This window comes from Mus pahari, chromosome 10, assembly GCF_900095145.1.
Source record: "Mus pahari chromosome 10, PAHARI_EIJ_v1.1, whole genome shotgun sequence".
In the NCBI taxonomy this organism is placed as follows: domain Eukaryota; kingdom Metazoa; phylum Chordata; class Mammalia; order Rodentia; family Muridae; genus Mus; species Mus pahari.
Genome location: NC_034599.1, coordinates 88,017,931 through 88,041,874, shown reverse-complemented (window position 1 = coordinate 88,041,874; position 23,944 = coordinate 88,017,931). Strand labels below are relative to the sequence as shown.

Genomic DNA, 23,944 nt, shown 5'->3' with positions numbered 1-23,944 from the left:
TTGGTTCTAAGCACCCACGTGGGGGCTCTCATAAAGCTCTGTAACTACAGTTGCAGGGAGCTATGATGACTCTTCTGATCTTCCAGATCACACATGGTTCATATACATCCACTGACATGCATGCACACACGCATAGTATTAAATATTTTTAAATTAGACAACTGGTATCAAAGCACTGTGGCTTTGGACTGGTGAGATGACTCAGCAAGTTTCTGCAGCCAAGCCTTGCTATCTGAATTCCTAATAGCCATGAATCCACACTGTAGAGGGAGAAAACTGATTTCTGTAAATCGTCTTCTGACCCCTACCTCAACCCCACTAACACCCCTGTGTGTGTGAGCACACATACATAAATGAAAAAAATATTTAAACCACTGTGGTCTTTAATTGTACTAGATACATTTGTAATAATGGCAATCACACTGGAAATTACACTGTTCTTATTTAATGATCAAGAACTTTGGCTTGCCGTTTACGATCCATTAGCTAAAAGCATCCTGTGGTTTACTGGAAAGTGGAGAAAAATGCATTAATACTTACTGATCTTTTTCAGTCTCTGAGTTTAATCTCGTGTATCTGCAAAACTTTTTTCTTTTGCAAAAGTTATTAAATTCTTGAAGACCATCTTAATATCTAGAAGTTTTAATTGCAACAGCTGAGTTTGATGTGTCATGTCTCTAAATCCTCACTTCACTCTTAGAAGAGGGACTAAGGCAGGAAGGCCGCTGACTCTAAATTCAGAGCTGTTAAAATATAAACTAGTTTTAAGCAAAGAATCCCCTCAAGCAACTTGTACTGAGTAAAATAACCTTGTTTGTTTACACTGATAAAATGCCCATAGAATATTCTGATTTTGTTTTTAAAGTGGTTATACATTGTCTGGTATTAAACCGATCTCTGAAGCATGTAGATGGGGTGTTGAAGACAACACACAGGTTCGTAATTATTCGCTTCGTTTACAACTCTTGCTCAGCAGCACAAATGAACCATGCAGTTCTGGTCTCTAGTCGCCTCCAGACACTTCAGAGGAAACTTCATTTGAGCCTTTGCTTACATAACCTTATTGTATGGATTTGGGGGATGCTTGATGGGCAAGTTAAGTCAAATTCCTGCCAAAGGAAACACGGGATGCTCTTTTCTATCGGCCAAATTTCTCAGTCACTTTGTATAAGCTTTTGTAGTAGCCTGTAAAAATCACCACCACGTTGAAGATTTCTTCCAAAGTCTGAACTCCTACATCACCAAACACAAAACATTGACCTTCCCAGTATTCTTCCAGAAGCGAGTCCTCATGCTACCACCAAATACAGAAGATTCGGGAAAGTGATTCACAATCTAGTATAGACAACTCTCACTGTCTCAGTAGTTTATCTTTACATACCCGTTACTAGTTACTATGATTTTCCTGTTTGACCTCTAAAATCAACGCAGTAAAAGTCTATTTAACAGCGACCAGGAATTAGCTAGCTATCCATCATACCAACAATTACAGAAGTGCCAAAAGTTAAAAAAAAAAAAAAAAGTATTCTAATAGAACATATTTTGAAGTTACTGCTGAAGATCCCAGACCTTCTAAAACTTAAACCCACGCGCTTTAGGCCACGTTATTTCCGCAGTCTGCTGTCAGAAGGAGGTGGCTAGACTGCACAGGTGTCGCACCTGACAGCCTGGCTCCCTGGGGTCATCGCCGCCACAGCAACGCGTCCTGGCCTCAAGGCAGGCCTGGGCCTGAAGCACGGGGGAACCCGGCTCCTCGGGGGACCCGCCGGGCGGCGCCGGATGAGGAAGGACCTCATCCCGCCAGTGCTCACTCAGCGAAACCGTAACTCAGCCTCCGCAGATACAACGCCAGCCCTGCAGCGCCGATCGGGCCCCTAACCGCTGGCCCACTGTCTGCCCGCAGGCCCTACGGCGGCACAAAGCGCGCGACCCGGAGGTCCCGCCAGTCAAAAGAACAAGCGCGCGCCACACCATATAAGGCCCGGAGCGGGCGGCCCGGCCCCGCCCCCAGGACCTGGCCCGGCCCCACTCCAGCCCCGCCTCCCAGGCTTCGGCCCCACCTCCTCCCGCTCCCGGGATGGGTCGCTCTGCTCCCGCATCGCACTTCCCTCCGCCCTCTCCCTTCCGATGACCTTCCCACAAAGGCCGCCGGGGCGCCCGCGTAGCCCGACGGTCACCCCAGAGTCGCCGTTACGGAAGGTCTCCGGTGGCGGAGCTGGCGAGCTCCGCCCTCTCGGGCGCGCCCTCCACCCACTCTCTCCAACGCCTCCCCGCGAGCTCGCGCTGACGCTTCCCGGGGGCGCGCTGGCCCCGCCCCCGGCCCCGCCCCTCGCTCTCGGGCGTGCCCGCGCGTGGGGGGTGCCCCGCCGCATCCTCTCCTCCCCTCCTCACGCCGTAGCTTCTCCAGTGTGAGGCGTCCGGACTCCTCCCTCGCCCCCGCGCGCGCTGCTCGCCCGGGACCCAGCAGGCGCAGCTCAAGCGTCCCGGGCGGGAGTGCGCGTGCGCGCGACCGCGGCTCCCGCGCTCCCTCCTCCTCCCCCCTCCCCGCGCCTCTATAACTTGGCGGGCAAGGAGGCGGCGCCCGCGGAGTCGGAGGGCGGGGAGCTCGGAGGAGGGCACCGGGAGTTGTGGAGACAGCCGTTCGGGAAGTCGCCGCGCTCGGCCGGCGCAGCCCGTCCTCGGGTTCCTTCGCTGCCGCCCTCCGTCTGCGCCGCGGGCCTCGGCGCCGTGGGGCGGCTCGGGGTGCGCTCGCCCGCCCCGGCCCCGGCGGCTGCCGCGCGCGGGCGGGATGTGGCGCCTGGTGCCCCTGAAGCTGGGCCGCCTGTCCCGCGCACTGAAGCTGGCGGCGCTCGGCAGCCTGTTGGTGCTGATGCTGCTGCACTCGCCGTCGCTGCTCGCCTCCTGGCAGCGCAACGAGCTCGCCGACCGGCGCTTCCTGCAGCTCAATAAGTGCCCGGCGTGCTTCGGCACGAGCTGGTGCCGCCGTTTCCTCAACGGCCAGGTGGGCTTCGAGACGTGGGGCCGCCTGCGCCTGCTGGACTTCCTCAACGTGAAGAACGTGTACTTCGCGCAGTACGGCGAGCCCCGCGAGGGCGGCCGCCGGCGCGTGGTGCTCAAGCGCCTGGGTTCGCAGCGCGAGCTGGCGCAGCTCGACCAGAGCATCTGCAAGCGGGCCACCGGCCGGCCGCGCTGCGACCTGCTCCAGGCCATGCCCCGCACCGAGTTCGCGCGTCTCAACGGCGACGTGCGGCTGCTCACGCCCGAGGCGGTGGAGGGTTGGTCGGACCTGGTGCACTGCCCCTCGCAGCGCCTGCTGGACCGCCTGGTGCGCCGCTACGCCGAGACCAAGGACTCGGGCAGTTTCCTGCTGCGCAACCTCAAGGACTCCGAGCGCATGCAGCTGCTGCTCACCCTGGCCTTCAACCCCGAGCCGCTGGTGCTACAGGTAGGCGCGGGCGCGGGGCTCTTCGACGCCAGAGGGAGTGCGTCCCCAACTCTCCCAAAATGCCTCTTCGCGAGTTTTCCTTCCGTCCTCCCGCTCGTCCCAGTCTGGATGCCAGTGCCAGTGCGATCGAGAGCCCTTGTACTCCTTTTCGAGGGCTGGGGCACCCTGGGCACACTTCTTTTGCTGTCCCGCCTGGCTAGCCTAACTTCTCCGAGTCTGTCTTTGTTTTATTTCTTAGATCATCTCCTTGTTGGTTAATCAGCTAGTTCTGGGACCAGGTGGGAAAGATGAGATCAGAGAGTGGGGTGGTGGTAAGTGAAGGGAACTAATTAGTGACTCGTGCTTTGCGTGGATTTAGAAGCTAGGAAATGGGGAAAAGTGTTCGATTTGGGCAGGGAAGGCTAAAGGCCAAGACGGACTTTTGCATCTTGATCCTGTGACCTGCCCTAGTCATATGGTAATCCGGTTAAGGAAGGAATTAAAGTGTTTTTTAGGTCGGAGCTCTAGGATCGAAGGAAAAGGGTTTTGGCCTCCAGCCCAACTGACTTATTTGCTCTCTTTTGACTTTATTTCGAAAATAAACGTGCCCTTTAGGAGGATAGAATGGAATCGTTTTACTGGTGGCAGCAAGAAGAAAAAAAGATAAGAGAAAGGAATCCTGTTTATTTTTGGAGTAATTTGTTTCTACTCTCCCCTCCCCTCCGGCTAAAGTGCTGTGCCCTTGGACAGAGATTGTTCAGTAGGTGTGTGATCTCTCTTGGCTGCAAGAAAAGTTACGGGTTCTAAACGTCAAGTACTAGGACAAGTGATTTTAAATTAACCACAAGTAATTGATTGTATAGTTCACGCCCTTTCTCCGCTAAGAATGTCACTAATGGCTAGAGGGTTTGGACCTTGTTTCTGTTGTTGATTAAAGTATGAATAGGAATGTACTCTATTGGTGGCTTTTTTTTTTCTTTCAAGTTTCTACGTCTTAGTCAAGAGAAATCAGTCTTGATTAGTTCAGCCAAGCATCCTTAACACGAATATTTGATCAGATGAAGTTCTAATGTGAGCCTTAATAAAATTTCAAGTTGCTGGTAAGATATATGTGATGGGTTAATTTTAGAGTTCAGATGGTTTAATAAATACTGTTTTATCTCTGATCAGTGTAAATTCAGTTAAGCTTACCTTAGAGGATTATTCTATTCATTCGTTTCCAGATTAGTGAGTTTATAAAGGTTGAATCCTTAAGTATGACCCCCCCCAAGCCCCCACCTCTCCAAGCTGTATTTATGTCAGTAAGGTACTGACAGCACTTAGCAGTGTAGTTGAGTGTAGTCAATAATCAATCTCTGAGGTCTCCACATTTAGCACTGAACTTAAGGTATGTACAGTTTCTGCATTTTAAATACTGAGTTCCTATTGAACGATTTTTATAGGGTTGATTCTAGGTATGGTTGCATTAGGAACAACTAATATTAAGATTAAACATTGTGTTTGCTTCTTTAAAAACAGAGGCATCTGAACTTGAGAAACTGGTATGTAATTTCCACACCGCAAAGCTGTCTCTTACTGGGAGTTTTTGTGTCTTGACACTCTGGGCGTTTTCAGCCTGTTGTGCAGTTGAGATAGTTCAATGTGTTTGTGACTTTACATTTTTCTCACTTTATTTGAAGCCTAATGCCTAAATTACTGTGGGTGGATGATTGCGTAGAGTACAGGATAAATGTGAGAAAATGTCTACTAGATTGTGGCATTCATAAATTGCATCAGTAGTTTAGTCAGCCCAGCTCCCAGGGGTAGTCCTGATGCTTCATTACGCTATACTTGTTAAAGACACACTTTGGAGTTTTTACTACCAGTGGAACAGTGCCTTTCTTTCTTTTTTCTTTTTTTTAACCTGAGGAGGTGGAGCTTAACCTAAAATCCTCCTGGAGTAGATACTTCCCTTACAGAAACACTTGATCTTTGGTAGTGAGTTTGAAAGTACGTGTGGTGTGATTGTGAATCAGTAAGTTAAAAGTATATCCAGATTTGTAATCAAGAATACTGTTTTTGTATGGTAAATCAGATCATCATGTACATTACTTGTTAGCTATGCAAACTGTACATTTAGTGGTACAGTTTCTATAAAGCTGACTGTCTTGGTACTAATAGAAAAGCCACTCACATTTGCTTCTTTACTTTTGCTTCATAGAGTTTTAAAGTGTTTTTAAGGAACTAGTGCTTTACAACTTAAAGCTGAACTCACCTTTCACTTTTTTTCCAGGAGAGGGAGCCACCTAATGAATTTTTGGATGCTGGATTATGACAAACTAGATTTTTACATTTTCTATTGTCTAAAATTTTAGGGGGAAAAAAAAACCCTGTGAACTTGCATTATCAAACTGTTCTTCACAAAAGTAACATAGTAATGATGCTTTTAAGTAATTAATTACTTTGTAAAAATCCCCTTTTGTTTAAGGTACTAGTGAGACAGATGAAAATGTAGATCAATTTAATACATTAGCTCTTAGATATTAAGAAACAGTAAAAAAATGAAGTCTCTGTTGTGGCCTGAACAGGGAAGTGGAAGGTGTTGTCTGTTACACACACACACACACACACACACACACTGTGTTAAACTGTAGTTGTGCTGTCAATGTTGCAGTGTGAAACTGAAAGCGAGTGCAGCCCTTCCTATTGCCTAATGGTCTTAACAGTTATGAAGCATGGCTGTGTCTGGCTTCTAGGAAAAGCTGTTCTGCAATGGACAAGACAGTTCTCAGAACCTTTATCATGCCAGAAACCTTTTTCCTTTACATTTTACTCATCAAGAGGTATATTCTCTTGCCTAGCCAGCCCTCATCCTGTGGAAGGAGGAGGACCCAGAGTGGGATTTGTTGGTTTTTGTGTGTGTGATAACAATCTTAGTTCTTAAAAATGGAAGGTAGACATTGGAAGGTAACTTCTCTGCTGGTGTTTGTGCTTGCTACCTGTTCTTGAACATGGGATGAGGTCAGGATGGGGAGTGTCTGTGGAGATTCTGAATGTCAGCCACTATCTGTGACTGACCTAGGAGCGCTGGCAAGAAAGCCCTTGGTTGTTTTAGGGGGAAGGGCCAAGAATTTGTTTAACTGTATTATATTGGTTGAACTATATTTGCCTTCCATTTTCTGAATCATAGATTTAATAGAACTTAATTTTTATAGTATGCAATTATTGTTTGCTGTGGCTTTTAAGCTTTCCTTTTACTTGTAAAAGGAAAAATATTATATTCAGGGTGTTTGTGTGGGTTTTGCGTGACCAACAGGGGGTAAATGCTAGTATAGGAATAGAGGGTGACTGTAATCACCTAGCATATTCGGTCAGCTTCCGGAAACACAGAGTGTGTGACTGCTGACAGGCTAAACTGAACCACAGCTCTGCTGATCTCATCTGCTCTGACAGAGCCACTGGAAGGTTGCAGAGAGCACAGAGTAGGGCTTTCCCTTAGCAGCAGCCTGAGTTCAGGACAATGTACCTCTTGGTGCCTTGCTAAGAAGAACTTTTTGAAATAGACAAAGAGGATTATGACCATTGAGAGAAATGTTGGGATAAGTTGACAAACATTTTTTTTTTTTTAATGGAGTAACTCTTTTATCCTAAATAGGTCTATTGAATTAGTTCCTTTGATTCTGCCCTACTGGGGGACTCTCAAATTCTTAATTTGAGAAATCTGTTTTTCTTCGTTGGTGTGTTGTTTGTTTTCTAAGTTTAGCTTTAACTAATGGATTTAATTAATCTCTTCTAAAAGAGGACTAGACTGGGGTGCTAGGTCTCTGCTGGGGTGTGAATTTGAGGCCAGATCAAACAGTCTTTCAAGCTTTTCTAATATCTAAATTTTACACATGCGTACTCAGATTGAGAAAAATAAGGGGCCAAGCATCTTGTTTAGCAGTAGCTTCAGAATGGATGTTTTCACCCTGGAAGTTTTAGGCGGTGGGCTGTGGCTCCTTCCTGTTCTCTGGCAGCTGATTTAGTAACTGCATCCTGTGCTTAGGCTCCAAACACACTAGAGGCTGGTGCTTTGTTTTCTTTTGGTGCTCAGCACTGTCTTCCTGCTTCAGCCTCCGGTACTAGGGCTGCAGCTGTGCATCCCACACCCTGCAGTGCAGAGGAGAGCACTTTGTAATCTTAAATTCATAAGCTCTGTGTGTGTGTGTGTGTGTGTGTGTGTGTATGTTTGCATTTGGGGTTCCATGAACTTGTTTGACACTTGACTAAATCTCATAAAAATACAAATGGATATAACAAAAATAATTTTGTATATCTCAGGTCCAAAAATAAAGGGACATTTCACTTATTTGTTTATTTATTTATTTGGGAAAACCAGTGAAACAGACATCCTTAAAGAAGCATGTCTCCATATTTCCGCTGCATGGGGGTGGCGGTGTTATTCTGCCTTACACTTGGTCCTTATACTTGTTGCTGGAAATAGTGATCTTTTTGTCTTTGTTGCTGGTTATTCTGTCTCCTGTGGGCAGGACTTGAGGGGCCGGTTAGCGTTCCAGAAGGTTGTGAGATTGGTTTTTGTTTTATATATATATATTCTATATATATGTTCTCTATATATTCTCTATATATGTTCTCTCTCTCTATTCTATATATATGTTCTATATATATATACTATATATGTTCTCTCTATTCTATATATATGTTCTCTCTATATATTCTATATATATGATATATGTAAAACCTTGTGGCTGCTCTGGCCTAGTACTGTCATTGACTGCTACTGAGTTTCCACAGATTTCTGACTTTGATTCCTGGACCTTCCATTCATCTATATAGTAAACTAATAATGGCCTTGAGGATGTAAAGACTTGCATTTCTTATATGTGCAGTGAATTTTGAACCATTGTGAAATGAGTCTAAGCTGGGGGTAATTATCCATCCTAATTATAAAGCCTGGAAAGTTTTAGTTTTCACTGTGAACTGTTGATCTTTCTGCCTTCCCAAGTCCTAGGGTTACAGGCATGTGTCACCAAGCCTGGACTTTGGGAAGTTTTAGAAATTATATATTAAAATCATCCAATTTATAAGTTGCAAAGAAGAAATTATCTATGAAATACTAAAGAGCTTATTATTAGACTTGCAGTCAGAATAATTGAATTTTGCTTGTTCATTTGGCAAATTTTCGTGTAAGGAATTTGCACTAAAATATTGGAGCGACTACCCTGGGCCACAAGTACTTAGCTTAGTGTATAGGACACACATGCACACACACACAGATCCACACAGCAGTTACACACAGTTTATACACATTAGATGTCTCATTTGAGGGTTGGGAGAGGGCGAAGGGGATTGAGTACTGAAGGGGTGAGATTTTGCTGGTTGGAGGTATAAAGGTGGGGTCTTTCCTCAAATTGGGCCCATTTATATTCTGTAATAACATGAAGTTATTCAGTGACATGTGGGCAAATCACTCAAATGTTTCAGCACTCAGGTTCAATTAATGGATTGAAGATGTTAGTGCTTACCAGACAGGATTGCTTTAAAGATGAAAGAAGATGGAACATACTCAAGTATTATGTATAAAGCATCCATGTTTACAAACAAGAAATCTTTACAAATATTATTTGTAAACTTTTTAGTTTTCAGATAGCTATAGTGGTTGCAAGATTATTTACCTTTAGTGTATTATGCTGATATATATGTCAGAATACATAGGTTTTACCATGACAGATATTCATTTTTATTGGATATTTCTTTATTTACATTTCAAATGTTATCTATCCCCCCTTCGTGGTTTCTCCTCCAAAAAAACACCCTCCTCCTGTTCCCTCCCTTCTCCCCCTGCTCACCAACCCATCCACTCCTGCTTCCTGGCCCTGGCATTCCCCACACTGGGGCATAGAATCTTCATAGGACAAAGGGCCTCTTCCCCCATTGATATCTGACTAGGCCATCCTCGGCTGCATATGCAGCTGGAGCCATGAGTCCCACCATGTATTTTCTTTGGTTTGTGGTTTAGTCCCAGGGAGCTCTGGGGGTACTGGTTAGTTTATATTGATGTTCCTCCTATGGGACTTCACACCCCTTCAGCTCCTTAGGTCTTTTCTCTAGCTCCTTCATTGGGGACCCTGTGCCCAGTTTGGTGGATGGCTGTGAGCATCCACCTCTGTATTTGTGAGGCACTGGCAGAGCCTCTCAGGAGACAGCTATACCAGGCTCCTGTCAGCAAGCACTAGTTGGCATCTACAACAGTGTCTGGGTTTGGTGATTGTAAATGGGGTGGATCCCTAGGTGAGTCAGTCTCTAGATGGACAGTCCTTCAATCTCTACTCCACACTTTGCATGACAGATATTCATATGCCACCTCCTTTACACACACACACACACACACAGACAGACACAGACATGGACACATACACACACACACACACACACATCCTACATATCTATATAGCTGTTACTTCAGGTTCTAGTTTACTGGGGGCAATCATTTAAAGGGGGGGGGGTTAAACATTTGTCCCATATGAGGTAAATGAAGTAGAATAAATACTGTAAATACAAAAAATGTTTATTTTTCTTGGTAAATCATTAGTTATAATTTTATTCAGTACATTGATGTTGCTGAACGATGGAAAATAGAGGTGACATCAGAGTTACGATGCCATTGTTGAATGCTGCCAGCCACTGTTGTATCTACCTTTGGGTTACAGCAGAAGTGATGTTCAGGATACAGTTTGCACAGCTTCAGCTTTAAGATTGGGTGGCACACAGAACAAGCTAATTTTGAGTTTTAACATTTAATGAAGAGGACAAGGAAGCTCTCTGGTGGTAAAAAATCAGAGAGGGTCTCGGGTGGGGGGGCTCTTGCATGGGAGTAGGGAAGGCTAGTTGAGCATAAGATAGAGGGTACTCAGACTGGGTGAGCTCAAGAGTTTATTTTCAAAGCAGTGGAGAATTAAATTTAAGGAAATTTTGGAGAATGAATTTAAGGAAAGTAACTGCTAAGACTTGTTAGGTTAAGATGTAAGAAGTAAAAGAAATCTTAGAGTCTACTGTTAGACTCCATTGTAAGAAAGCACACAAGAAATGGGCGGGGGAAGTTGGGTTTCGTTTCATCTTAAATTTAAGGCAATCAGAAAACTAATCTCTGTAAGCCAGCAACTGGCATTTATTTAATGGTGTGGAAGACCCTGCTGTTGGCAGATGTTTTACTGTTCTTAAGAAGGGTGGTGCTTGGAACCAAGGAAACTTATGTTGACTGAGAAAGTAAGATCACATTTTTAGGTTATCGGGTCCTAAGAGTGTGTTCTTATTTCTTTTAATGTTTTTATAATTGGTGCAAATGTTTGTACTTACACATTCAAGTTAGAAATGTGGGTAACAGTTGCTGTCTGTAGAGTAGGTAAGAAAGGATCTGTTGAGATTAGTACGTTTTTGCCTAAAGCTTTGCCAAGTGAGTTTTGGCTGTGTGTGTGTGTATGTGTGTGTGTGTGTGTGTGTGTGTGTGTGTGTGTGTGTGTGTGTGTGTGTATGTGTGTGTGTGTGTGTGTAAAAGCTGTTCTACAAGACGACTTATACTTAATTTAGGTAGGTTTGTGTTAATGTATGTGACATTGGTTTNTAGGTAAGAAAGGATCTGTTGAGATTAGTACGTTTTTGCCTAAAGCTTTGCCAAGTGAGTTTTGGCTGTGTGTGTGTGTGTGTGTGTGTGTGTGTGTGTGTGTGTGTGTGTGTGTGTGTGTGTGTATGTGTATGTGTGTGTGTGTGTGTGTAAAAGCTGTTCTACAAGACGACTTATACTTAATTTAGGTAGGTTTGTGTTAATGTATGTGACATTGGTTTCCAATTTTGTATACAGCCATTTGACAGGATGTTCAGTTAACACAACCTTTCTATTTTCAAAGCATTGGTTAAGGTTGGAATTTGAGGCGGGTGGAAAATGACATTCAGAAGATGATTTCATGATAAATGAGGCATATCCTGAGACTTAAAATATCTTGAGTTTTTAGGTGTCTGCTATATTTGTGATAAATTTTTGGCTGCTAGCTACTTCCCAATTTAAATTAAGCTAGATCTCATAGAAATTCTAGTAAAGCTGAGGTGACTGTTAAGTCTTCCTGGTAACTTTGCTGTATTCCCCTCTAGACAGTTCACAAAACTGTGAACACATTAGTCTGTCACCAGCACAGCACAGTTGACTAATCTGTAGGAACAGCTGTTACAACATGTATTGCCACACTGGGATTTCATTCAGATGTGGGCTTTTAAAATAATTCTAAGATTGAAATTAAACCTTTAAACATTTCTGTACTCCTTATAACACTTGCTTTCTCCAAATGTTCTCAAGTTCAAAGTTTGTGTATTTTTGTGCCGAAATGCAAGTATAGAAAAACTGATGGACATTTTAGGTTGTATATTTTGATAAGTGATAGGCTTTTTGAAGTTAATTTATTAGGAATTGCCTTAAAAAAAACAAAACAAAACAATTCTAAATGGTAACACATTTCTCATGTGTTTATTTGATATTTTCTCTTGAATTGAAGTTCTATACTTTTCAATAGAATGCTAGTATTCTTCTATGAAATATATTTGTGTACTTAAACTTTAGCATATAAAACTAGTATTGGTTACATAGGAGTAAAAGACAGTAGAGCACTGGCCTTTATAAGTTGGCTGTATTTTAATCTGTTCGTTATATGTCATATATAGGAGAATAGTAAGTCCTTTGAGATCTGTTTTCTTCCTCTATAAAACTGGAGTGATAGGTATACCATTGTTTTCATCAGGCAGGTTCAGAACCAAAGGGAAAGCCTATGCACTCTGAGCTCAATGAACTTTTTAAAGATCTGCTTCTCCAAATCTACATACTCATCCAGAAATGTACTTATTTTCTTGATAGAAATAAATATGATTAAGAATCACTCAATCTATTCACTGTTCTCTAGGAGCTCTTAATTCCTAGTGGGCTATACACGTTTGTTAGCAATTATCCTAAAAATATGTGATGTTTATAAAAATGTATATATATTAATAAATGCAACAATACAAAACTTTAAAATGTGGTAATGCATACCAAAAAAATTCCAAGTGCTTCATTAACCACTTACTACCAGAAATCAAAAACAAAATCATTGTGTTCAATAGAAAGAAAGAAGGATTCAAATATGTTGAGTTGGTTATGTGGATTATAAATCTAACGTATTAGTACAGTATTAATTGCCATAAAGTCCAGGGGTAATAAAAGGCAAACTCTGGCCAACTATAGTTCTTTTGCAGTAGTCAAGATAAATTCAAAGCAGACTGCTGTCAATTTTCAATCCAGTGTTCCACTGTTTAAGAATTTTCTCTGATTTTATAAAGGGAACTATGTAACCTGTGCTGTTAACACATAGCAGCATTCCTCAAGCAGATATTATGATACAGGTTAGTGTAGGGTTATTCCCCCTCCATGGTCTGTATTTAAGCCAACCCTAAGTGTATTTATGCGACTGACTGACTGTCAATGTGGTAAGAGCACCCCAGGTGTATGCTAAGGTATGAAACTGTATTTTTAGTGAAAACAAATGCCCATGAAGCTGTAGCACATGGGAGAAGTAGCCTCACTGGAAGTATGGAGTTGGGGGAAGAATTATGTTCAGGTATTGAGAGGTAGAGGTTGAGGTGGGCATCTGAGTCTTATAATTTCAAACCCCTTATTCTAATATGCTATGTAATATTTTCCGTTTATTGTAGAAGTTCTGTTGAAGACTGTATGTTATATATAGAAAGTGTAGCATTCCTATATTACAGCCGTTTCCCATAATCTTTGAGTGTGAATCATGTATGAGCTCCATGGTTTTTATTTTCCTTTTGTTTTGTTTTGTTTTTGTATAATAGAGGATGACCTTAGTAAAATTCTGCATCTTAGTCATTTCCAGGGCCTCACACATAATGTATAAGTGTTCTATCATTGCATCATATGCTACATACAAATAATTTTTATGTCAACATTAATATTCTAGCATTGTCTTTGTGCTGTCACTAATTTAATTTTTAAAGTACATTAATAGAAAACAAACATAGATTTACAACTATCTTGTACCTTTATGCAGTCTTTACTTTTATAACATTGATAGTCTATATTTTATACATGTAATAATTTACAAACACTTATAAAAAGTTGAAAGGACCTGTTACATCTGTCGTACTATTCTAAGTCGGAAAATTTGCCTTCGTTTGGGAAGCACTTGCACATTTTTCAATTGTACATAGTAAATAATTAAATAAAATAATTGCATAGTTCAGATTAAATGAAACTCTTTGGTTTCAGATAATTTGAATATCTGGTCTTCAGATTTTTGTTTTAAGTAAGGAAATCTAGGCCTCCATAATAAACTTTTAAATCCCAGCTACTCTGTTTTATATCCGTAAGAGTTTGCTAATCAGAAAAAAAAACCTTGTTTTCAATATTACTTTATATTTAACAAATCCAAGCTCTAATGAATTCAAAATGTCTTTCAAATTCTGCTTGGCTATGGTATTTTGGTTGTCCGCCAGGGTTGTTTTAAACTTGGCTTCCAACCCTGAGCCATTTTTTTGTTTTTTATTTTTTTGTTCTTTTGTACTACAGAGTGTTTAATAAGAATTAGTTCTCATTAATGACTAGTGCTTTGATTGTATAGTGAAATAGTTCTGTCTTATAAGCAAATGGTGTGACTTCAGTGACGAAAGCTCTTCCAAAAGAGTAGGTAGCAAGCTACATGAAAAAATTGTCTCTTAAAGCGAGGCATAAGATGTCAGTTAGAAACCATGGGCAGTCACAATGCTAATATAAAAGTTGCTCGATATGACATTTGTTCATGTATTTTCCTCCTCCATGAGGGGTGGGTAATGAAGTGTACATTTGACTGTCCTTTGCCAGTTGGAAAGGCTCCAAAAACAAGGAGGCATTTGTACATGTGCAGATGTTGGCAGGGCTCCCCTTTCTCTTGTTCAAAGACCATTTTATTTTCACAAAGATATGCTTGTGTCTGTTCTACAGTATGGCGTGTGAATAGTATACTGTATGGGGGTGGTTTTGTTTTCCTTTTTACATGATAAAATAATGTGATCCCACATACTTATTAAACTTTAGTGTTCCATTTTTATGTCAGGATACATTCACACTTCTTATAAATAGGCAAGTCTTTTGTAGCCGTTTGTCTAACAAAAAATGTCAAGGTCATGAGATATTTTAAATGGAGAGGAAAGTTGAAACTGTGGTTTGTGAACAGTTTTTGCACTGCACATTTCACATGAGTGATCTGTCTGTCACTTTTCTCAGCGCCCAAGAGAGATAAAAATATTGTTAAGGATTAAAAACACATTTACCTCTAATTTCTAACTAAGTAGCTCTTGTCTTGGCCCCAAAGTGAATTTATTAATTTACTATGTTTAAGATCCATGATCTCTTTTCATATAAGTAGAATTTTGTCATAGAATACTTAAAAGTTGTGTATGCAAAGTATGATTGTTCTGTATATTTAGACTTAAAGGGGGCGCAAAGTGAGAATGTAATTCTAAAGATGTTTCTCTTTAAACTTAAACATAATCTGTACAATTAAAAGTTGAGGCAAAATTAGCATTGCTTTTTGGGTTTTGTTGTTGTTTGTTTGTTTGTTTGTTTGTTTTTAAGAAGAAAGGCCATACCTCTGGCTCTTCAAGTGTATGTAGATTATCCGGAGTTTGACAATAGAAGCTCGGTCTCTGGAGGGTTTTAAGGTTGCATTTGCTGTCTTCCTGGTTTATCCCACTCCTTCAATGCTGGTTTAAGTATCATTTCATATTTTTTTTTTCCAGCTAAGAACAAGACTGACACAAACCTGGCCTTGCAACCTTACACATGAAAGTAATAATTAACTCTTAACCATCTTTTGTTTTTCTCCAGTATTCATTTTGGTTGCAGCATATTTAGTGGTAGAAAGTATCTTTGATGGGGCCAGGGATATTGCTCATTTGTAAAGCCTGGCATGCACAGGGCCTGGAGTTGGATTCCCAGCATGGGATCACGGGCAGATCTAGGTGATAATTAAGTTTAAAATGACTTGTTTATGGCTTTTAAGACATTACTTTTGATTTAGAGCTAGAATCTTCCTAGTAGTTAAAAAGCCCATTAGAAAACTGCACTAATGTGAAAAAGATAATAATTTTGAGGCTGGAGTAGGGGGAAAAGGTTGAAAGAAGACGAACTCAAGTCCATGGATGCTCAGATGGGAGACCATGTTGAGACAAAAATGTTCTTTCTCAGGCCTGGCTATTGTTACTCATCCAGTAATCCTCCCCAGCATTGTCTTGACTGCTTCTGGATTGGTTAGGGCCTCTTGAAGTGTACAAACTTTAGTGTAGTTACTAACACCATAGGATTTGTTCAGTGTCTGTTCTTCTAAAATAAAAGCCTGTAGCTAAACAAAGCCTCTATAGTTCGTCTTTATTGCCTACATAGCAAGGTGCTTAACCAGGTAAACGATTACTGTTGGTGTATTTTCCAAGACTATTCAAAGGAAACCATTGATTGCTTGTATGTATAGAAATCAAAAAGATATAGGAAAGTATAAATGTTTTTTGAATTGGTACAAAGACAGTGACTCTTCCCTTGTATTGGTAAATTTGCTTCTGAGAGATTGAAAAGTAGTACTTGTCACAGATTTCGAATACAAAGTTTTTCACATTCTTTCAGGTCTATGGTAATGGTTTGAGTGAGGAGGGAAGATGAAGTTTATACTGGTGAACTGTACCTAGGAGGAATCCCCACTGTCAGCATCTGGGGGGGGGGGGAACACCCAAGGTAACCTCATCAGACTGTATTATAATATTAAGATAATTCTTTTGTAGAGTTTTCCATCTGATGAAGGTTGGCCATTTGCAAAATATCTTGGAGCTTGTGGAAGGATGGTGGCTGTAAATTATGTTGGAGAAGAACTGTGGAGTTATTTTAATGCACCGTGGGAGAAGAGGGTTGACCTTGCTTGGCAGCTAATGGAGATAGCAGAGCAGCTTACAAACAACGACTTTGAATTTGCACTCTACCTCCTGGACGTCAGCTTTGACAACTTTGCAGTTGGTCCAAGAGATGGGAAGGTAATCATTGTGGATGCCGAAAATGTTTTAGTTGCCGACAAAAGATTAATTAGACAAAGTAAGTATATAATTTTCAGATTTACCTTTTGTACATTTTCTATGTTTAGATGTTATATTTCTAATAAAGTTGCACTCTTTTTAAGATGAGAACCTTGTATCTTTTTTTAAAATTTTGTATGATCAGGATCAGCAATTAGAATCTTCTCTATATTTAGTAAAATATCTGTGTTTAAATGAATACAGCCCACCCATTCCCTGGATCACCTTGACACAGATTGGAGACTGCTGTGTCTCATAAATTGCAAACAATTTATATAAGCTACAGAAATGTTGGACCATAGAAAAGTTTATATTTTCTTACAGTCATTCCTTGGTATGTGTGGAGTCTGTGGAGTATGTGTACATGTATGTCTATCTTTTGCCATACTGTGTTCTGTAGTGTAGGGCACAGCTTGGTAAACTGGGTCACAACATCAGAACAGGTTACATAACCAAATGTGGGGGTTGTGGAAAAATTTGGTAATAGTCAAAGAATTCTAAATTGTGCAACTAACAAAAATTAATTCAAAATCAAGTAAATAATGAATCTCAAGTATTTATGCCAGTGATTGCCTATGTGTTGTATCATGTAACTTCACTACAGCCTAGATTTCAAACTCTGTGTGCTGTGCAGAACACAGAGCTTCCTGTCACCCCTTACATCATCAGTCACTGCTGCCTGAATCACCTTGACACAGATTGGAGATTGCTGTGTTTCATGAATTGCAAACAATTTATATAAGCTATAGAAATGTTGGTCCATAGAAAACTTTATATTTTCTTACAATCATTCCCTGCATGTAAATATCAAATAGTGGTGTTTTAGATTGTATTATATTAGAATATTTGATATTAAAAATTACTATTTTAAATGCTGGCTTAAGTTTTCAGTTTGAAAAATATCACTTTTTGTTTGGGATTAGTAATTTCTGAAATGGCTCTAAAGATAATTCTGCCAATATCTGGTAGGTACCTATACACAGTAGCATTCTCAGCATTGACTATTACAAATTCAAAATATCCAGCTCTGAGAAACAAAGAGATGTCCTTTGTCTTGCAGTAGTATTAGGTACTCAACTGAGAGTTAATTCTTGCATAAAATTAAATACATGTTCATCTCCTTGGTATGAGTTTTTCATTTCTTTAATAAATGATGCAACTATATATCAAATTGTTTTATGGTTTCTTGTTGTCAAATATTTGATTTATATTCCTATATATTCAGAGTCGTAGAAGCCCTTCTTGAGCAGGAGGAGGATGTGTATGGAAAAAGTTGAAACGCCCTTGTTTAACTTAATGCAAAAGGAAGTTCATGCTGTTTGTTACCAGTCATCAAAGTGTAGCTGCTCTTGTGGAGGGTTCATTTCTCTGCAGGGTCTTTCAGGGGTGTTCTGTTCTCTCCTGGGGTCTCCATTGTGGTGGTTTTTAATCTTATTTTAATTTGGATGATTTCTAGCACTGCAGATCTGACTTTAGCTTAACAGTAATGATTATATCTTCATCTAGACTTTGCTGTCTATTTATTTGTGAGCTCTCTGCATGATTGGTAGGCAAAGTGTGGGAAATGTTTTGAAATTCAAATACCATAGGAACTTCAAAGTGTCAAGGATAAATAAGCTATATTCTAAAAGTAATTTGGCTAGAAAAAGAAATGTTAGGGAAACTGCGCTCTCACCTGAATCTCAACACTCAAGCAGGTAATACAGGAACAGCACAAGTTTTAAGCCACTTTAGGGTACATATTGAGTTAGAGGCCAGCCTGGGCTATGCAGTAAGACCTATCTGGTAAACCAAATAAACCCAAGAATTGTTGCTCCTTGGTGAGAATCTTACTCTCTTAGCTTATCTCAACCCTGGATATAAGGGATAGGAGCAATTTTAGCTTACCTTCAAGCATTTTCAAGTTGTGGTGCCTGGTCCACGTGGCCGACATGGAAGGTGTATAGTCACTGCATTCTCTATCTATGATCATTACAATCCTGCTTATTTTTTCTTAACATCGTGTTCAGATCCTGTGCCCACCAAGCACTTTTCTGACTTCTTGATTTGTAATGATCCTCCCATGGGGAGGGTACTACTTGAGGGTCCTGCTCCCTTCTTCCTCCCTGTATACTGGTGGCTATTGTAGAATGCTGTGTCACGCTTCCCATTTTAGAAGGTGCAGCTTCCTTTCGCTTAACTAATGCTTAAACGGTTCTGATCACCTCTCATTGTTCTGGTAGGATCCAGATTTCTTATTGGGTACAGGGTGTGTGTGTGTGTGTGTGTGTGTGTGTGTGTGTGTGTGTGTGTGTGTGAGAGAGAGAGAGAGAGAGAGAGAGAGAGAGAGAGAGAGAGAGAGAGAGAGAGAGAGAGAGACTTGTCTTATTCTGCTTTATTTTCAGTATCCGTCCATCCATTATCCTTGATGTCTCAGGAATGATGGTCTTTTGTTTTCCTGGATGACCTCTTGTGCTTCTGGGCTTTCCCGAGTGCAATTTTTCTCTGCAGAAGGGGTCTGTCTCATCTGTTTTGTGCATACTAATTACTTGCTTGTAAAGCCTTGACTCCATCAAGCACATGTATGCTTTGGTGTTCTCAATATGGGTGTTAGTCTTCTGAATTTAAACTTAGGACTTCAAATCTAATTCTGTTCACATATATGACAGGCCCACCTAAGTGTCTTATAGCTATTTTTTTATTATAAAATATTCTCTCCATTATGTTAATATTTCCTGCCTTGCCATCCAGTCACACCTTAAATTTTGCTTTTGTTTCGAATGTTGCTTTGATTTGGCTTTCCTTTCTTGACCTTCTCTAGTTGCTGAGGTAACTTTCTTAAAAGTTCTATTTATTCGTGTGTTCGGGTATATGTATGTGGATGTGGGTATGCAAGTGTGTCACCCTCCATCATGTGGGTCATCAGGCTCCACTAAACCATCTCACGGGCCTGCTATGATCATCCTGCCCTCTCCTGGCATTAACCCAAAGCTACCTTTCTGAGCAGTAAATGCTCCATGCAAGTTACAGTTTGCTGTTGTTATGTTGTGTTTTGTCCTAGCTTCACTTGTGCCTATTTCTTGGTATGTGTCTCACACGCTAGCTGCAGTGCTGTTTCCTCGGCTGGGTGGACCAGCGCCCGTGTGCATCCTTTTGCGGACACTGTCTTATGGGCAACAACGCTGGTATCTCTTATTTCTTGACTTGCTATCCTTTAAGTTCTAAAATAATAAGTTCTTATGTAGCTGCCTCCAGGCAGAAATCTAGATCTCTCCAGTCCTGTAGCATTAGGTAATGCTTTAGGATCCTCTCTATAGTAGAGGAAATCCTAGATAAACCTGAAAAATTGGGCCTCATTTGATCCTTTTACCTGAGATCCCAATAAATGATGTTTTTGTTAATTAGTATATTGAAACACTTTAAGTTTTACCATGTATATTTTATACATAAGAGTAGAAAACAAAGGTTTGTTAATTAATGGGATATTCTGTATGAGAACCTTAGGAAGTTGTTTTTCAAATAAACATTTCTGATTTTTCTTTCACAGATAAGCCTGAGAATTGGGACGTATGGTATGAAAGCAAGTTTGACGATTGTGACAAGGAAGCTTGCTTATCATTTTCAAAAGAAATCCTCTGTGCTCGTGTCACTGTGGACCACAATTACTATGCCATTTGTCAAAACCTCTTATCTAGACATGCCACCTGGCGTGGCACTTCTGGAGGACTCCTTCATGATCCACCAAGTGAAATTGCCAAAGATGGCCGACTGGAGGCCTTGTTGGATGAGTGCACCAACCCCAAGAAGCGCTATGGCCGGTTCCAGGCCGCAAAAGAACTGCGTGGCTATCTAGCACAGTTAAGTCACAATGTGAGGTAGTCGGCAGTGATCTTTAACTTTTCTTGGCTGAAATAGCACTGGCAAAACTAAACCACCAAAAAACTGCCTAGAATAAACAAAGTGTGGAAGTATGGCATCGGAGGATGATGAACTTCTGATAGATCTTACACCCATCAAATAAGACATTACTGTACATCAAAGTCTCACGATGCTTCTGCAAGTCTGTTCTTCACTTTGGAGATACCATTGACTGCTTTTCCCCTTCCCATACCTGAGTGGATGATATTGTTAAGCTATTGGAAAGGAGTCTGATAGTTACATGGCTTGTGTATCAAAGGGTACCTTGGTACTTAGTTTGCATTTCTACCATGATTTTGTGAATCTCTTGCATTTACTTTGAATGTCAAGTTAGATTGGCCTGTTTTATAGGCCACGTTTTCCTTCTGATGTGTAAAATCATTTTCCATTTTTTAAAAGTTTTACACACCCAGGTTACTATAGGTGTTCATTTAAATTTTAATATAAGTAGTTTTCATTCAGTGCTATGCGGTACATACTTTACTGTTAGGGCAGGACTCCCAGGTTTACGGTTTTTACAGAGATCTTAGTATTTCATCATGTAAATAATTTACCTCTCCCCAACCTTCTATGCTTTACCACTGCATGATAACATCATTTCAGGTTATTTAAGAGTTAACTCCCTCAATGCCAGTAATTATAAGTATACACTGAACATGATGTTCAGCATATGCTACAAAACGTCACTGCATCCTTTGCTAAAAGGCTTCAAGAATAGTACACTAGCAGTCTACACTTCGATAACTTTGATTGAAGAAACAATAAAAGTCAATGTTTCTAAATGCTAACTAGTCCAAGATAGTAATGCATATATGCCAAAGAAATATTAGACACATTCCTATGTTTAGAACTGAAAATAGAATTGGTCACCTTCTTATCCCACTTCAGTATTTTAGCTGTCACTCGTAAATTAAGATCTACCTGTCCCTTTAATGCTGACAGTTGAGCTACTGCTTATTAAAAAAAAATGTATATCATAAAGACCTTCTACCTTTTATTCATTGGTAGTTTCTCCAAAATGAATATGGTAATCATTGTTGGAATTCAATTAGGCATCAGAACCTTTTACTTACTGATACACTAATAATTTTTACTGTAAGGCTTGTGTGCCCATTGTGATCTTCTTTACCCAATTGCTAAATATCAGAACATCAAATTTAAATGTGTGAATAGAAAAATTAACAAATTATGTGTAAAATTTCTGTCTATTTAAAAACTGTTCTTTGTAAAAGTTGGCTCTAACTAGCACAGGTAATATTTTTCTGTTTGAAGTTGTTTCTTTTGTTTGCAGTAAAGTTTGGGGTAGTGGGTTCCGGACTGACTTACTGAAATCAGAAAGCGATTAAAACATGCACAACCAAAGCCAAGTTTGTCCTTCTCATTCATTTAGCAACTATTTATTGTTCCTCAAGCCCATGCCAGGTGCACTTGTAGCTGCTATATACCATCTGAACATGACATGGTCAAGTTACTTTATCAAATATGTTAGCATAGGTACTTCTTAAGTTGAAATGCCATTATTTAGGATAAACTTTCATGTTTGATTATTGTGATGGGAATTCTCTTTGTACCATCTTAAATTAGTTTGTTAATCCAAAGTGGAGGAAAACAGCAATAAAGTTAATCCAAGTCTCAAACTGGGAAGACATAGGGTAAGGGGTATTATAAGACAGATTGCATTGTGTTTCTTCTTATACATCAGGATATTGCATAGTTCTCAGTGAAACATTGAAGAACTTGCTAAGCTAACTTTTTACAAATTCAAAAAAAAAATTGAAGGGAGTAGGAAAAATCATCCAAGTCTTTTGCGTCCTTGGAGCCACACTAAAGTATAGAATTTCAAAACAGAACACCATTGTATTTTCCACCTATTCAGAACATGGAGGCTGGAACTCACAGGAGAGCCGTCTGTGGTTCCACAAACATCATCATATTTTTGGTGAGTGACTGTGGTTGTGATTACAGAGCAAGAAGTAAAGAAGCCCTCCAGGCCGTGATGGTTACTTCAGGTGTAACTACCATTACAGATGATGTGGAATTGCTTTTATCTTTGGGGAAGTTTTGAGAAGGTAGTAAAAGAATTAGGAATTTAAAATTACAGGGAAAAATATGTATGTGAAAAGCAATAAATATTTTGTTCTCTTTGCTATCAAGATGTTCACACTCAGATATTTATTATACAGCAGCAATTTATATTTTTAATCATTGCCCATTAATAGACGCAGTAAAATATTTTTGAATCAAAACATTTGGGGTTTGTATGTGCATTTAAATTGTCTTTTGTACTGTATGTTACTGTTTAATTTGAATATTTTATCAGAACTGTCTCCCTGTGCCTTTATAATATAAAGTTGTTTCTGCAACTTTTAATGATCTTAATAAAGAATACTTTAAGAACCATACTTTGGCTACTCTGTCTTCAACCATGCAAGTTTTTGGAAATTGTTTCAGTTGGATATAAACTGAGTTTAAGGAATATGTTTTGTTTTGCTGTGATAGTGATTTTTTTAAATTTACTAATAACTGGAAAAAAGAGCTTAGGAAATTTCAAATATATATAAAAGAATTATATGATGTTCATAGCTATTGCAGTACCTTCCAGAGTTACCAAGCGTGTTTCAGCTTCAATATCTGCTTTTCTCAGCTTACCTTGGGAAGTTAACTGTGTCATTTGATTCAAGAGTATACATTAGGTGTGTTCTCTTCCAACAAAATCTACAGTGTAAAACTAGTCAAAAATGAATAGTAATGGCCAAAGCAGAAAGTTTTTTATAAACCTTCCAACTTCAAGCATTCTGAACCATAGGGTGACTAGGTGGAGCAATTCCCCCCCCCCCCCGAGATAGGGTTTCTCTGTGTAGCCCTGGCTGTCCTGGAACTCACTCTGTAGACCAGGCTGGCCTCGAACTCAGAAATCCACCTNGGAACTCACTCTGTAGACCAGGCTGGCCTCGAACTCAGAAATCCACCTGCCTCTGCCTCCCAAGTGCTGGGATTAAAGGCGTGCGCCACCACTGCCCGGCGATGGAACAACTTCATAACCAAGCAAGATGGTAACCATGGTGGATGGAGACATGCTCAATATGTAAATCTCTGAACTCACGTGACACTGAAAACAGCAACCAAACCAGCACATCAGGTATGCCACCTTTGAGAAGATATTAAAGACTTACTGGGAAAACTGGTAGGTAGAGCAAAATGAAGCACCCTGCTTTATCTTTGGAAAATTCAAATGATACCAGGGAAAACTACAGAACACTTAGTATTTTAATTAATAAATATAGAAGTGTTAGCACAAGGTTGCAGTTCCTGATGCAGTTGCAGTAACAATTCTAAGTAGTGGTCACACCGAAGCTATTCATTGAAAAGCTGACAGGGACATATTCATGGATCAGGATGGCAACTGGAGCTGGAGTCAGCCTCAGGATGATAGATCTGGCCATCTGGACAGAAGGAAGTACCCAGTACCACCTACGAAATAAATGTCTTGCCACAAGCCGACCAGTAATA

At 40.4% G+C, this 23,944-nt stretch overlaps 1 protein-coding gene across 1 annotated transcript; it reads left to right on the top strand.

Moving 5' to 3' along the window:
• Nucleotides 1-2,494: 2,494 nt before the first annotated feature.
• Nucleotides 2,495-22,836, top strand: Dipk2a (divergent protein kinase domain 2A). Its single transcript, XM_021207449.1, has 3 exons — nucleotides 2,495-3,445; nucleotides 16,253-16,556; nucleotides 20,064-22,836. The coding sequence occupies exons 1-3, from the start codon at nucleotides 2,789-2,791 to the stop codon at nucleotides 20,393-20,395; spliced, it is 1,293 nt and encodes a 430-aa protein (XP_021063108.1). The 5' UTR covers nucleotides 2,495-2,788; the 3' UTR covers nucleotides 20,396-22,836.
• The last annotated feature ends 1,108 nt before the right edge of the window (nucleotides 22,837-23,944 follow it).

What these genes read in the sequence shown, in the direction of transcription:
- Dipk2a (XM_021207449.1), top strand. Translation starts at nt 2,789, where the DNA reads ATGTGGCGCCTGGTGCCCCTGAAGCTGGGCCGCCTGTCCCGCGCACTG. An exon ending in CCGAGCCGCTGGTGCTACAG is followed by an intron (nt 3,446 to 16,252) that starts GTAGGCGCGGGC and finishes ATTCTTTTGTAG; the next exon opens with AGTTTTCCATCTGATGAAGG. An exon ending in CAAAAGATTAATTAGACAAA is followed by an intron (nt 16,557 to 20,063) that starts GTAAGTATATAA and finishes TTTCTTTCACAG; the next exon opens with ATAAGCCTGAGAATTGGGAC.